A 16,074-nucleotide genomic window follows, 5' to 3' on the forward strand; every position below is an offset into this window, starting at 1 on the left:
CTTATTAAGTCAGGGATAATGACAGCAAGAAAAGTCCCATATAGTTCATAGAAAATAACTTGTGATCTTCTTTTTTTTCTTTCATTTTCTATATATATATTTCCCTTCACCACATAATGTGAAGTGTAGATGTGAATACATAACACTACTGAACAAAGTGATTTTTTTTCTTAAGCAAATCAGTGCATAACAAAGTAACTTCAATTTTTTTCCCACCTTAGTAAACACAGCACCTTCTTTTTCCCAGAGCAGTGTAATCTTTAATTACCACTTATTTGGGGGTTGTTAGAAAATAAAATGACAATCAATTCAAGGACTCAAGACTATGAATATTAATGAAGACTTCTTATAACAAAGGCAATCTCTAAGAGCATGTAGGTTAAAAGGCCAGCTTCAGAGTAAAATCATATTCTCTATTCACAATGAGGTCAGATGGAGTTGAGTCAGTCCCCTGATGGCTTCTTTTCAATGCACAAACAAGCTCAGATAGGAAAACTGAAGGACGACTCCTTTCAGATGTAAAGTAATTACAGTTTGTCCATGATACAGGGCAGCACCTCAGCAAAGCTATTTCTTTAAAATAAAAGTGCAGTGTGGGATGTGTTTATGACAGCGAGCCATTGGTAGGTATCAACTTCCGGACAATGTGCATCTCTATCACACATTTGTACTAAAACTGAGTTGCTGCCGAAGGTTATAAAAATATCTTAAAGCTCTCTCAAAAATGCACGAATGTTCACCCTTAGGCATGATTTGGTATCGCTCTGCCATCCAAGTGGGAATATTTAGTAGATAACACATCAGGTTTCATATATCCTTGATATACTTTATATTTTCAAAAAGGACTTTTCTTTCAGCATTTTTTTGTTTGTTTTGTGTTTTAGAGGTGGGGTCTCACTCTAGCCCAGGTTGACCTGGCATTCATTCTGTAGTCCCAGGCTGGCCTTGAACTCACAGCGATCCTCCTACCTCTGCCTCCCAAGGGCTGGGATTAAAGGCGTGCGCCACGGCGCCCAGCTTCTTTCATCGTTGTTTTGGTCCTGCTTCCACCATTCTCTATAACCACTCTTCTCTTTCCTGCTACACAAGGCCTGAAATCTGCCATAGTAGTAAAGGAGACGTATATTCTAACTGCTGTTGTTTTAAAGGAAATTTTCCAAAGATCAGCTTGAATTAGTGAAGAAATGATGGAAACTCATCAGCTGTATGCTTAGGTATACTCCATTCATCTGCTTTTAATGGAAAGGGGTTATTTTTCAATAAAAATGTAGTCATACATATGCTGTTTGCAACTTGCTTAGACATGCAACAAAAACAAAGCAAGGGGAGATCCCAGCCCTGGGGAGGCAGAGGCAGGAGGATCACAGAGTTCGAGGCCATCCTGAGACTACACAGTGAATTCCAGGTCAGCCTGGGCTACAGAGAGACCCTACCTTAAAAACAAACAAACAAACCAAAACAAAATGGGTTGGTGTCTGGCTAGATGAATGGGTTAAAGCAAACATAGTTTAAAACCTTAGCAGTGTGAGAGTTTTGGAGGGAGCAGATGCCTGTGGTAGAACTTCTTCCACTTGCCTATGTCTTCCTAGTTAATTCTTGGGGAGAATGCAATCCTATTTGAAACACTGCTTGAAGAGAAAAATCCAAAACCCACGGAAGAGTTCTGAAAAAAATAAATAAATAAATAAAAGGACTAGGCAAGAACTTCTGCTTGTATCTGTTAAGCTGAGGAGGGAAATGATTGTCATATGCTTTCTCTCTACCTCTGAAAAGTTCAAAAATATTTATTCTTGAGCTGGGTGTGTCTTTAATCCCAGTAGTCAGGAGGCAGAGGTAGGAGGATCGTGTGCGTTCAAGGCCACCCTGAGCTAAAGTGAAACCCTACCTCGAAAAATAAAACAAAACAAAATACACTCACACCCGCCCACACACAGACACACACACACACACACACACACACACACACACACAAAATTTTCCTATTCAAGTCATAAAAGCAGGTAAAAAGGTAGGTTTGTTATAAACTCTAAACCAAAAGTAAGATTTTTTTGGGGGGGAAGGAATGCTAAATTTTAAAGACTAAAAACTGAAATTTCTTCTGCGTCTAAAAATTCAATGTTTCCAACTTCTTGCCTACACAGAATAACTTCATTTCCAGCATCTTGGAATTACTTATTCTTTTTGGTGATATCTGCTAATTATAATCTACCTGAAATTATTCAGAGAAAACTGTGGGGGGGATCCCTACAAGAAATGAGCATCACACTGGAGATGTTGCTCCCCGAGTGCAATGACACCTAGGTGACAGGTCACACACCTCCCCACACAGCTTGCTAAATTCACATGAACAGGACATGTTTGTGTCTGATATTCTATCAAGGACTTTTTGGTAACCACTTACAACATACCATCCCCTGCATTTCATAAAACCAACATATCCAACAGAACTCAAAGAAACTGCTCGGTTATTAGCAGAGACATACTGATTCATAAATGGCCACATGCTGTGTGTCACGTATGATGCGGAGCCTTAAGGAACAGGATATGAAGAAGACATAGTTGGGTTTTGTTCTTTTTTTTTTGTTGTTGTTTTTGTTTTTGTTTTTCAAGGTAGGGTCTCACTCTAGCCCAGGCTGACCTGGAATTTACTATGTAGTCTCAGGGTGGCCTCGAACTCATGGCGATCCTCCTACCTCTGCCTCCCAAGTGCTGGGATGAAGAAGTTGGGCTGGAGAGATGGCTTAGTGGTTAAGGCGCTTGCCTGCAAAGCCCAAGGACCCATGTTCGACTCTTCAGGTCTCATGTTAGCCAGAGGCACAAAGGCGAGGCAAGCGCAAGGTTGCGTGTGCCCACTAGGTGGCGCACGCGCCTGGAGTTCCATTGCAGTGGCTGAGGCCATGGCGCACCAATTCGCTCTGTCTCTTGCTCTCACTGTCTCTAAAATAAAACAACAAGAACAAAACTAAATTTTTTTTTTTTTAAAGAAGACAGTCACTGACTCCGTGAAACTAGTTTAATGAAGGAGAAATAGAGAGGGGTAGTTACAAAAAGATTCAATTGATGCATACAGAGAGTAATATTGTAAAAGAGGGTGATTCCTTCTCTTAGGGGCTAGATATATTTGGGAAGACTTGCTGAACTTAGTCTTAAAGGATGAATAGTGATTATGTAGGCAGGAGAGAACAGGAGTCAGTCTTCCAGGCTGAGGTGGCAGAACAGACCCCAAGGCTGCACGTCGTGGGCATAGCACAGGCACCTTCATGTTGCCCAAGGAAAAGCTGGTGACGAGGCCAGAGCCGCAGGCGGTGAGCACATGGCACATGATCTTGTGAGACGGGCTAAAGAGCCTACCTTGGCTTCCCAAAGATGTTGAGACAGCGTGCCATTTTCAGATCGCATTGTGACTAGAACTAACTCCCTGTTCCTGAGAGAAGGATGGATGTGAAGACATGCTGGCCAGCTAAAAGAGAAATGGAATGAGGACCTGAACGAAGACAGTGGTGGTACGTAGTGCTTCTGAGCAAGAGAATTAGGCATGACATTGTATGTGGGCGTGGCTCACCAGTATCTGGCTTGGTTGAATCTGACAAGCCCTGCCCATACCAACTGAAGTACTTAACAGAAAAGCCAGCCACAGAGAGATGATGAGTTCAACTCTGGATGTGTTGAATTTACTTTGCTCCTGGGTGATGTAAGTGAAGATTTCTTGAAAAAAGTTAATATACAAGGTCAAGGGAAGAGGTCTGAATAGTAGGTTTGTTGTAGCAAAATATTATGGGAATTACATGACTGTGCATTATTTCCTTTTTTTCCATTTTAGTTTTCTGACAGATGTGTGTGGTGGGAATCTCACTGTGGTTTAAATTTTTATTTCCCTAATGTCTAATGATGTTTATTATCTTTTTCAAAAGCTTATCTGGTACTAGTATATTTTCTTCGTTGTCATTCCACATCTTTCACTTAGTTTTTACAAGTTGAGCTGTTTTCTTATTGAATTTTAGTGTTCTTTATACAATACCGTTATCAGATATCTGATCTGTAAATATTTTCTCCCAGTGTGTGGCTGCAGTATCTTTAAGAATACATTATTTGGGCTGGAGAGATGGCTTAGTGGTTAAGTGCTTGCCTGTGAAGTCCAAGGACCCCGGTTCGAGGCTCGGTTCCCCAGGACTCACGTTAGCCAGATGCATAAGGGGGCGCACGCATCTGGAGTTCGTTGGCAGTGGCTGGAGGCCCTGGTACCCCCATTCTCAATCTCTCTCTCCCTCTTTCTGTCTTTGTCACTCTCAAATAAATAAAAATAAACCAACAAAATTTTTTTAAAAGAATACATTATTTTATTTTTAGCCCAACTTAATTTTTTTGCTTTTAAATTTTAAACATCATGCTTTTGATGTCATACCTAAATTTTTGTTTACAAACAAGGTTAGGATACGTTTTCCTACGTTTTCTTTTGTTATAGTTTAAAATCTTACATTTACATCCATGACTCATTTACTTTTGAAATTTCTTAAATACGGTGAAAGGAATATATCAATGTAAGGAGAGCAGACAGAAATAGCTACGGAGAGGGCATAAAGAGCAGGAAGTATTAAGGATAGATGGAACTCTCCAGGGGGAAAAGTCCAGGCTTAGGGAAGGTGGGGTGGGCAAGAAGACCCCACTGCACTGAAGGAAAAGTCTGGACCAACACTGCGCCAAAGATAAGCAATGAAAACTGCTTTGGACTCAGATGCGGTCGCTCGAGAATTTGGGAAGGGCATCTTCAACCAAAACAAACGTTTCCCATACTGGGATTAATGCAATCGGCCGCTTTGTAACAATCATCCTTGTGATCTCCTTTTTCTTCTTCTTTTTTTTTTTTTGAAGTAGGGTCTCAAACCCAGGCAGTCTCAGGGTGGCCTCGAACTCACGGCGATCCTCCTACCTCTGCCTCCCGAGTGCCGGGATTCAAGGCGTGCGCCACCGCGCCCGGCCTGGACTTCTGTTCTTTTAATCACTGTTAGCACAGAGAGCATCGGGGTTTCAGCGCTGACACAGTCCGAGGCCTGTCACCGCGCGCAGTTCCTAGGCGTCCCTGGGCAGTAGGTCTCTCATCAAAGGTAACTTCTCCAGACTCAGGAAGATCGGAGTGCTGGATGACGAAGGCAAGACGCCTGGGGACATTCCGGCACCCTGTCCCGGGGACAAACCCGCGGAAGAAGTCACCGAGCCTCGGGGAAAAGAGAACCCCACCCCCTTCCTGACATCTCCCCGCCCATCGGCCCTCCTCGCGCGGCCGCCGCAAACCGACCTCCGCCCTGACCCCGGGTCCCCGAGGGGGACGCCGCAAACCGCTGTCTGCGGGGGCCGTGGGCACGCACGGTCCTTCCCCAGAGAGAGGGGGGTTGCCCGCTGACTCGGGGTGCCCTCTGACCTTCGGCCCCAGCTCCCACTCCCCGCGCCTCCGCCACGACTCCGCGCCCACAGCCGCTCAGGCCACGCCCACACGGGACAGGCCACGCCCACGCCCGCCCAGGCCACGCCCCTCCGGCGAGCCGTGAAGCGAGGCACAGACGCCGGCCTTTTGCGACGCCTTTTACGGCACCGTGGCTGAAGCCGGCGGCGGCGTGGTCCCTGGCTTTGCTCAGACTCCGAGGGTCTTTTCCAGAAAGAAGCGATCAGGGAGGCCCCCACCCATCTCTCCCCGCACCGCCTACGGTTCTCCCAGCGGGTAATTGCACCGAGTCGGGGTTAAAACCCTCATTTTCCATGCTTAGGCGTTGACCTAAGGTCCTTCGCGTGTCTTTGCGTGTGGTGGTGCCTCGGTTTTCGCCCACATCCCTCGACTTGAGGGGACAGCTCGGTGCCTGTGGCTGATGTTGACTTCTTGTTCGTCTCGTCCTGCAGCTCTCCCTCCTTCCCCTCCCCGTGTTCGACATGCTTTACCTGATCGGCCTGGGCCTGGGAGATGCCAAAGACATCACAGTCAAGGGCCTGGACGTTGTCAGAGGCTGCAGTCGAGTGTACCTGGAAGCCTACACCTCAGTCCTCACTGTAGGCAAGGAAGCTCTGGTAGGTGGTTAAGATTGCTCCTGCCTCTTGGGAGAAAATTAGCATCTGATTTTTCCCTACACGGGGCTGAACCGAGTTTTTAAGAGTCAGCTTGTTAAAGGCCATTAAAAACACACACCCCCTGTTCATTAAAGATCTGAGAAGTACCTAAAAGGAAGTCACACACCAATGCAGTGGCTTGGAAAAGTGAAAGGGTAGCCTGTCCTATTTTACAAGTCTAATTCTGTGGCTTTCTTTGGTAATTTTTTTTTTTTAAAAGGAAAGTTATTTTACACTCATGGGGAATAGTTATCAAAATCCCTTATTTCATGAGATCGCCAAGATATCTTTGTGAGTTGAGTCCTAATGAGGTGCTGACATAAGCCTTAATGAGTTGGTTATATATTCAGAAAGCAATCTGAGAGCCTCGCCCTTTGAAGTATTTCCCCTGGGGAGTGGTGATCGCCTTTCTGCCTGTAACATATCCAAAGAGATCTTACCTTTTAAGTAGACATCTCCCAGTAAGGCTAGAATTCCCACAAGAGCCTAGGATTAAGTAACCAGAGGATTTGTTGGTGTATTATACATCTAGCTGGCCCTCATTAAGGGCTTAGTAAATATTAGAGGATGGATCAGTTTCAGATTGTCATACTCCAGGTAGAATGTGTGTGTGTGTGTGTATAGAGAGAGAGAGAGGGAGGGAGGGAGGGGGGATTAAAAGACTGATGGATGTGTTATGGGAGGAGAGAATGGATTTAAAAATTTTGCAAGTCTTCCCACTCAAAAAGTGATCTACAGAGTTTCAGATTTCTCCTCTTGGATTCACAACTCAGATAATTCTGAAGATCTCTTAACAGAGTTACTCTAAAATCTCGGAGAAAGAAGTAAGGATTGCACTTCCAATTGGCCACGCCTTAGGATAAAAATTGTGTCTGGTGTGACCGGCTCTGATTTGCTGACTGTCTGTCCTAGGATGGAATCAAGATATTTTACCTCCGGATGATGGAGGTGTGCGTCTCTAATGAGTGATTGAGGAAAACCTCTTAGGTTCTCAGTTCAGTTCATGCTCTTCCCTGAGCAACTTTGCATAGAGCATCATTCACTTTATGTGAATCTTATCTGTGCTCAAGGAAGGTGTGAAGACATTCATGCCTTATATTGCCCTGCCAAATCTCAGAGTCTTTTCGGCTTTGACCACATTCACTTTTCCTTCCTCTCTCTCTCTTTGTTTCTACATTTTCTTGTCTAAGCAATCTTTAGAAATTGTTGGCATGAGGCTCAGGGACTGTTGTGGAAGAGGGCGCAGGCAGTTTGTAAGCCACAAGGTGGATATAAACACCATGAGGCACAGCTCCCCCCCCCCCCAGAGACTCCAGTAACCCTGCTGAGAAGGGCCCTCAAGGAAATGGGGAAGGGAGGAGACACACTTCAACCTGTGTTGAAAACTTAATTAAAAAAAGAAATTGTTGGTGGCATATGCTTGTGTATCTATGTATGCAGTCTGTTCTTAACCAGAGGTAGCGATTTCACAGTGAAAAACTTGGAGCATTTATTTCCTACAGTGAGCCTGTGCTTTAATCAGCCATGATTTTCCAAAAGGAACACCATATGTGTTGCAAAAGAAATCCAAGGTTTTAACTGTTCTTACATTGTCAGCTATTTTCAAAATGCCTAACAGGTAGTAGTAATGGTAATATTCCCTATTCAAGAATTAATTAGAGGCCGGGTGTGGTGGTGCACACCTTTAATCCCAACACTCGGGAGGCAGAGGTAGGAGGGTCGCTGAGAGTTCGAGGCCACCCTGAGAATACAGAGTGAATTCCAGGCCAGCCTGAGCTAGAGTGAGACCCTACCTTGAAAAAAACCAACCAAAGAAAATTAGAGGGCTGAAGAGATGGCTTAGTGGTTAAGGCATATGCCTGCAAAGCCAAGGAACCCAGGTTTGATTTCCCCACTACCCACATAAGCCAAATACACAAGGAGGCGCACGCGTCTAGAGTTCCTTTGCAGTGGCTGGGGGCCCTGGCACAGCCATTCTCTCTCCCTATCTGCCTCTTTCTCTGTCTCAAATAAATAAATAAAATTAAGTAGAGAGAGTAAATTTTTAGGTAGGAAAGTTACGTTTCTTTAGGCATTTTCTGCAAGTGTAGTGAAGCTGTATATTGTACAAAAACACATGAGCTGTGGTCTTCATTTACAAGTGCTTCATGATTTATTCACATCACACCTAAGAAAGCATAATAATGAAAGAGTTAAATGGCATTTCGTAACAGTAGTGAGAGGAAGAAGCTAAATCAAATGTCCAGAAAGAACTGAAAAGGTCTTTTATTTCCTGCAGTGCAGAGCTTATTTTCACCAACTTCAGTAGTATGAGTGGGGTGGTTTGGGTCAGATGTCCCCATAAAGTCATGGATTTCGATTTTTTTCTTTGTACTTATTTATTTGAGAGCGACAGACAGAGAGAGAAAGGCAGATAGAATGGGTGCGCCAGGGCCTCCAGCCACTGCAAACGAACTCCAGACACGTGCGCCCCCTTGTGCATCTGGCTAACGGGGCTCCTGGGGAATCGAACCTCGAACCAGGGGTCCTTAGGCTTCACAGGCAAGCGCCTAACCGCTGAGCCATCTCTCCAGCCCAAGTCATGGATGTTGGACCCTAGGTTCTCAGCTGGACGCAGTTTGGGAGCTGGAACCTTGCTGGAGGAGCTTTGGTGCTGGGGACAGGCTTTGGGGGTGGTAGAGCCAGCGCACCCCTGGTCCGAGTCTGCCCTACTGCTGCCGGCGCCCCTCACTGCTGTGGAAGGAGTGTCAGGCCTCCGTTCACGGCCTGGAGCTTCCCTTAGAGGCTAGAAGCCAAAATCAACGCTTTCCTCCCATCAGCTGGTTAGGATTGGGTGCCGTGTCCCTGCAACGTGAACGTAACTCCAAGAAGCCGTTTCGAATGTGAACAGTTCTTGGTTTCCGTTCCTGTTGGAACACGCGTGAGGGCAGATCTCTTGGGGCTGGATTTTGAGCTGGCTGTGTTGTAAAGTAAGGAGTCCTGGGAAGGAGGCGCTGCTTAGTGGCTGAGTGCCCGCCTGGTGTGCATGAGGCCCAGGGTTTGATCCCCAGCACTAAAAAAAAAAAAAAAAGGAATGTCAAACTTCTCTTTGGCTTTTGTTTATATTATGATCCAAATTGAAAGTGATACTGGGGAGGAGAGGGACATGGCTCAGTGGATAAAGAGCTTGCTTCTCAAGCCGGAGTACCCCAGCTCAGACCCCAGGTCCATAAAATAAAGCACGTACTGTCGAAGGCTCCCATCCTCTCAGCATGCTGACGGTGAGATGGAAGGTCTAGCCAGGAGACTTCCCGAAGCCTGCAGGCAGCTAACCTGGCAAACACCACAGGAACAACACTTCGAACCAGAGATCCTGCCTCACACCTTTTTTTTAATTACTATTATTACTTGCTTTTTAGTAAGGCTTTAAAAAAAGTTATTTATTTATTTGCAAGCAGAGAGAGAGGAGAGACAGACACAGGGAGAATGAGCACCAGCGCCTCCGGCCACTGCACAGGAACTCCAGATGCATGTGCCTTGGCTAACGTGGGTCCTGGGGAACCGAACCTGGGTCCTCTGGCTTCACAGGCAAGCGCTTTAACCGCCAAGCCATTTCTCCAGCCCTGTTGTGTGTGTGTGTGTGTTTTTTTTTTCAAGAGCATCAGCTGTCATTATACTGGAATGTTTGTGTATGTCTTGAACATTGCTCGTCTGAGGCAGTAAGCTATTTGCCAAGCCAGAATAAGTGATAAGTATGGAATGATGCATGATAAGGGTACTAAGAGTCTTCTCTTAGGTTATTTATAGAGAATGGGATAGGCCTACTGCAAGCTTTAAACTAGCGGCCTGTGGCTTCTTGGTCCTTCCTAGGAAACGTTAGTTCAGTAAAGGCCATGGATTTCTTTAGTTTCCAGTTATTACATATTTTCCTTTAGATACATAAATATTATTGATTTGCAACTATTAAGTCTTCTGACTCATAAAATAACACATGTAAAGATTCCTTATTAATGAGCATGGAGGCACATGCCTTTAATCCCAGTACTCGGGAGGCAGAGGTAGGAAGATGGCTGTGAGTTCGAAGTCACCCTGAGACTACATAGTGATTTCTAGGTCAGCCTGTGGTCAGAGCAAGACCCTACCTTGAAAAGCCAAAAAGCAAACAAACAAACCAAAAACAGATGATTCATAAATAAGAAAAAAGTACATAGTAAAAGTAAAACTAAAGAAAGCATTTCTATTTATAAAAAACATCATAGGGAACTTAAGACAATTAGGGTACTTTTTTCATTAGAGAAACAGATTTTATTTAAGTATTGGGAAAGAATTGCCAGTTTGGAGCTGTAGTGATTTTATCTCTGGATGCTTAATCATTTGTACATTCAGCAGCCGTCCCTCCACGCCAGCAGCCCTTTGCTGTTTAAAGATTCAGGCTTCTCAGCATGTAAGAGCAAATCTGTTCATCTGTGTACCCGCGCTCTCACCATTTGAATTGCATATCACACCATGGGAAATCAGTTATAAGACCCATGATCTTGCATAAACAACAGCATTAACCAGTACTACATCACCACCAGCTCGGTAGCTCACTCTCCTTGGTCTCCTTGGTGTGTTCTCTGGACTTCTTGAACTTCAGGAGATTAACACACCAAGCCTTTGTATGGAATCTTCCTGTACATTTAGAGTTCAGTTAGTTTCCTCGTGAGTCTGTCTTGTTACCAGGAGTTTTTATTTATTTTTATTTTTTATTTATTTAATTTAGTTACTTGAGAGAGAAAGAAGGAGGGGGGGGAGATGGAAACACCAGGGTCTTTAGCTGCTGCAAATGAACTCCAGATGCAGGCACCACCTTTTGCGTCTGGCTTACGTGGGTCCTGGGAAATCAAATCTGGGTCCTTTGGCTGTGCAGGCCTTAACTGCCAAGTCATCTCGCCAGCCCGTGGAGTTTTAAATTTGTCTTTCTTGCAGTTACGTAGGAATGTTCACTGGTTTTGTACATAGATAAATCATAATTTTATTTCTTAGTGATGTTGCCTTTCATTTTAGTCAGCTTACCATCCTAGATTTTTTCCATAAAAATTTTCATAAATTATAAACTATTATATATCTATATTATTTTTCTTAAATATTTTCCATATTAATGTTTCTGGGATAGGGCTTATGAATACATACATATTCTCTTCATCTTTACTGTTCTGCCTGGTCTATGAGAGCCAAATTTAGAGGCCTCAGATGTGAAGAAGTCTGCCTTCTCTTGGGATATTAAGATCACCCCAAAGACAGAGTTTAATTGCAACATGATGCAGAGTGCTGGCCCTCTGATGAGATGCATGGAACGGTCTGTGTTTGGGTGGTTGCCAAGGTTCCCAGTAGCCCCAGACAGAGCTGCGCGCACACATGCATGCGTGTTGAAATGGTCACCCGCTGTCTTTCATTTTGACATTGAACTTGAATTGTAGGAAGAGTTTTATGGAAGATCGCTGATTCTTGCTGACCGAGAAGAGGTGGAGCAGGAAGCAGACGCCATCTTAAAGGGTGCTGATGTCAGTGACGTCGCGTTCCTGGTGGTCGGTGACCCGTTTGGGTAAGTCCCAGTACCCGATTTGGAGTTAACTTACCAGCAACAATTGTACCATTACGTTCATGTTTAAGAGTAGTGAAGACAGTTTCTTTGGTAAAGTTGTTCTCACACATCCTATTACAGGTTTATCTCTTTGCTTCTGATGGAAGGCATCAAATACCTTAGGTGTAGTATTACTCAACAAGCCACTAGATTATTAAAAAAATTGCACCTGCCATGTGCTGTGGGTAACTGCAGGCGCCTTGGGCTGCCTTTGTTCAGGGCTCTCCTCTCCCTTTTCTTTTTGTCACATGTAATATTTGGCAGTAGTGCCGTCACTTGCCTTGCCTTGAATTTATCACATCAGGCCTCTGGTTTCAATTTCTCGTCTCCTTTGGGAGCTCTGTTCCTCCTCATTACCGGGAAGATGGGTTTCCCCTTGTCTCGCTGGGCATCATCAATCTCGAATGTCCACGCAGACAGGAGGTCTTGTTGTCCACAGCTGCTGGCCCAAGATTTATGTCGCAGATTTAAGGAACACAAGGACAATTAAATCACTCCGAGTCTAGCATCACGGATTTTTCTCAAAACAATGGAGATACATGTGTGTGTGTGTGTCATAAAGAAAATAATTTATGTCAGTACTCAGGGCCAGAGAGTCTTTGTCATCATTGTATCTGATTGCAAATACCACTGGGTAATCACCCATTGTAAAATATTTAAATAGTTTCTTTTAGCCTCTGACACTGTCGTCTATCAAATTAAGACCTCTTCAAAAATTTATAGTACCGATATCCTTCAGTTTTCTTGGCAGTGGGACAGGACAATGAAAGACCCTGCCTAGAAAATAACTTTAACTCCTGTGCAGGGTTTTCTCATGATCACGCTGGCCGTTTCTGCCTCGAGCCTATTTTCTATAGGGAAACCTTTCCCTGACCAGTCTTCTCAGTGTGTTGTACTTTGACTGTTACAGACACATGGCTGAGTGGTCTCAGTCACTTATTTATTTGTTTTGTTTTTTTTTCGAGGTAGGGTCTCACTCTAGCCCATGCTGACCTGGAATTTACTATGGAGTCTCAGGGTGGCCTTGAACTCACGGCAATCCCCCTACCTCTGCCTCCCCAGTGATGGGACGCCTGGCTTATTTATTTTTATTTGATAAGCAGAGAAAAAGGCAGAAAGAGAGCGGGGGAGGGGAGTAAGGAGGGAGGGAGGAAGAGAATGGGCATGCCAGGGCCTCCAGCCATTGCAAACAATCTCTAGATACATGTGCCACCTTGTGCATCTTGGTTATGTGGGTCCTGGGGACTCAAACATGCGTCCTTAGGCTTTGCAGGGTAGCGCCTTAACCGCTCCAGCCTCCTAACAGAGACTCTGAATCCCCTTTTGTTGTTGCTTTTAATCAGTTGGTTGGGTTTTTTTGAGACAGTGTAGCAAGGATGGTCAAGTAGTTCTTCCTGCCTGCTCCTGTAGCATGCACCTCCCAGTGATGCCTGGTTCCTAATTAGTCAAATGTAGCTTCTTTTCTTTTATGTTTATTTTTTAATTTTTCAAGGTAGGGTCTCACTCTGGTCCAGGGTGACCTGGAATTAACTCTGTCGTCTCAGGGTGGCCTTGAACTCACGGCGATCCTCCTACCTTTGCCTTCCGAGTGCTGGGATTAAAGGCGTGCGCCACCACGCCCAGCTAAATGTAGCTTCCTTAGGACTATGTGTTTACTATATTCTAGGCTGTCTTCTCTACTCTTGTCCTTTTCCCTGCTAAGTGCTTCTCTTTTCACAGTCTTCAGTTTTTCCTGTCTCAGTATCTAATCCCTTAAAACCTTGTATTACACTCTGACTTACGGAATATTTAATGTACTGCAGTTATTTTCCTGTTTACTGTTGGGTCACTGTTGGCATAGAATAACCGAGAATGGGGTGGTGGGAAATAAGGCATTAAATTCAACTAATTAGTGATTTATTTCATTCTGGGATGTTTGACTTTTTTAAAAAAATTGTTTATTTATTTGAGAGTGATAGAAAGAGAGAGAGAGAGAATGGGCACGCCAGGGCTTCCAGCCTCTGCAAATGAACTCCAGACGCGTGCGCCCCCTTGTGCATCTGGCTAACGTGGGTCCTGGGGAATCGAGCCTCAAACTGGGGTCCTTACGCTTCACAGGCCAGCGCTTAACGGCTAAGCCATCTCTCCAGCCCCAGTGTTTAACTTTTTAAGAGGATGTCTTACTATGCAGCCCCTCTGTCGTTGCACACTTGGGTTCAGGTGAGCCTCCTACCTCAGCTGTCTGAGTGACTGGGACTTCAGGCCTGAACAACTGTGCTCAGAGTGTGTCTGTTAGTTGAATCAGGCCCCAAAGAATTGGAACTTAAGTAAATTGGTGAAAGCAGGAAAAACCGTGCCGAGCAACAAGACACTGAGACTCATGCTCGGATCTTGACCAAACCTCCTTGCTAATTTTAAGCCTCTTTCTACTTATTTGAGTAAAGCACATGAAAAGACAGGAAGATTGTTCAGGGTGCTCAGTTATATTCTTTTTCTTCCACTGTCTTCAGTTGTGCAGGGACGCACACAGCATCAAGCTGGTCATCTTTCTACGCACCTTTCAGTCGTGCTGAGCGCACTGGCAACGTGTGAAACCGTCGTCACTGGCCAGCGCTGTTTCCAGTAATCTTACGTTGCCTCGTCATCCGGGATACCGAAAGGAAAGTGGCAGTCCTCTAAAGAATGTACATGAGTGCCAGAGAGATGACTCAGGTGTTAAAAGCACCTGCTTGCAAATCCTCAAAGCTTGACAGCCTTGATTTAATTTCCCAGGTCTCTCATAAAGCCAGATGCACAAAGTGACCCATATGGCTGGAGTTCCTTTGCAACAGCAAGAGGCCCCAACACACCCACTCTCTTTCTGTCTGTCTGTTTCTCTCTGTCTCTCAAGTAAATAAAAATGGTCTGGAGAGATGGCTTAGTGGTTAAGGTGCTTGCCTACAAAGCCTAAGGACCCAGGATCAACTCCCCAGTAAACCAGATGCACAAGGTGGCACATATGTCTGGAATACGTGCTAGAGGCCCTGGTGTGCCCATTCTTCCCCCTTCCCCTTTCCCTTCTCTCTCATAATGAAACACAATAAAATTATTAAAGTAAAATAAAATAACTTTTCCCTCTCTCAAATAAATAAATGAATAAATATATATTTATATATATATTCTTTTTAAATTAATTATTTATTTATTTGAGAGTGACAGACACAGAGAGAAAGACAGATAGAGGGAGAGAGAGAGAATGGGTGCGCCAGGGCTTCCAGCCTCTGCAAACGAACTCCAGACGCGTGTGCCCCCTTGTGCATCTGGCTAACGTGGGACCTGGGGAACCGAGCCTCGAACCGGGGTCCTTAGGCTTCACAGGCAAGTGCTTAACCGCTAAGCCCTCTCTCCAGCCCTGAATAAATATATTTTTAAGAATGTACATAAGTTTTTTTTTACCTTTAGTTAGTTTTATTTACTTTTTATTATTTTACTTTAAAATTTTTTTAATATATTTTTTTTATTGATAAATTCTATACTTACAGACAACAAACAATGGTACTTCCCTCACCTCCCCACTTTCCCCTTCATAACTATGCTCTCCATCATATCTTCATATCACCTCCCTCTCTCTATTAGTCTCTCATTTAATTTGATGTCGTCATCATTTCTCCTAGAGGGTCTTATGTAGGTATTGCTAGGCATTGTGAGGTCATGGATGTTGAGGACAGTTTCTGTCTGGACAGTTGTATGTAAGGAGTGGTACCCTTCTTTTGGCTCTTAAATTCTTCCCGCCACCTCTTCCGCGATGGACCCTGAGCCTTGGAGGGTGTGAGATGTTTTGGTGCTGGACCCTCTTTGTCCCTTCTTCTCAGCACGATGTTGCCTTCTGGGTCATCGCCATCTGAAAAGAGAAGCTTCTCTAACCAGAAGTGAGAGTAGTATTAATATATGAGTACGAACATTAAGTGCAGTGCTTTCAGGGCAGTTTAGTGAGAACAACATATATGTTTATCCAGACAAGAGCAGGCTTTATACCCCTAAGGCTCATGACCTCCCCTGCCATAGGGTTTTGATTAGCTTTTCAGTACCAGGCATGTATTACCTCCCATAGAGTGGGACTTCAGTCCAATTTGAGAGCAGTTGGTTTCCCCAGAGCAGACATGCCACTGTTGCACTCGTTCAGTCATTTGGCCTGTCTGGCCAAACGTGAGGCTTCCAGTGTCCACTGTTTTCACTGCTGATGACTCTGTCTCCCATAAGGCTGCATACAGAGCAGCTTTTTCCAGCTTTCAGTTGGCTGGGCTACAGGGAGAAGGTTTTCTGCTCAGCACCAGCTGGATTTCTCAGTGACTTTGCCTGTCAGGCATGTGAAGTCTTTAGCAATAGGGTCTGACCATCTCTTGCTCATGGGGAACTGAGGG

General features: G+C 44.6%; 1 protein-coding gene across 1 annotated transcript in view; it reads left to right on the top strand.

Moving 5' to 3' along the window:
- Nucleotides 1–5,581: 5,581 nt before the first annotated feature.
- Nucleotides 5,582–16,074, top strand: part of Dph5 (diphthamide biosynthesis 5) — a 38,922-nt gene continuing 28,429 nt past the window's right edge. The window contains exons 1-3 of the mRNA XM_045138347.1: nt 5,582–5,713; nt 5,890–6,054; nt 11,532–11,656. Coding sequence (XP_044994282.1) covers nt 5,920–6,054; nt 11,532–11,656 — 260 coding nt within the window. The 5' untranslated portion in view covers nt 5,582–5,713; nt 5,890–5,919. The remainder of the gene's footprint in view (nt 5,714–5,889; nt 6,055–11,531; nt 11,657–16,074) is intronic.

Source organism: Jaculus jaculus, chromosome 19 (genome assembly GCF_020740685.1).
Source record: "Jaculus jaculus isolate mJacJac1 chromosome 19, mJacJac1.mat.Y.cur, whole genome shotgun sequence".
NCBI classification, from domain to species: Eukaryota; Metazoa; Chordata; class Mammalia; order Rodentia; family Dipodidae; genus Jaculus; species Jaculus jaculus.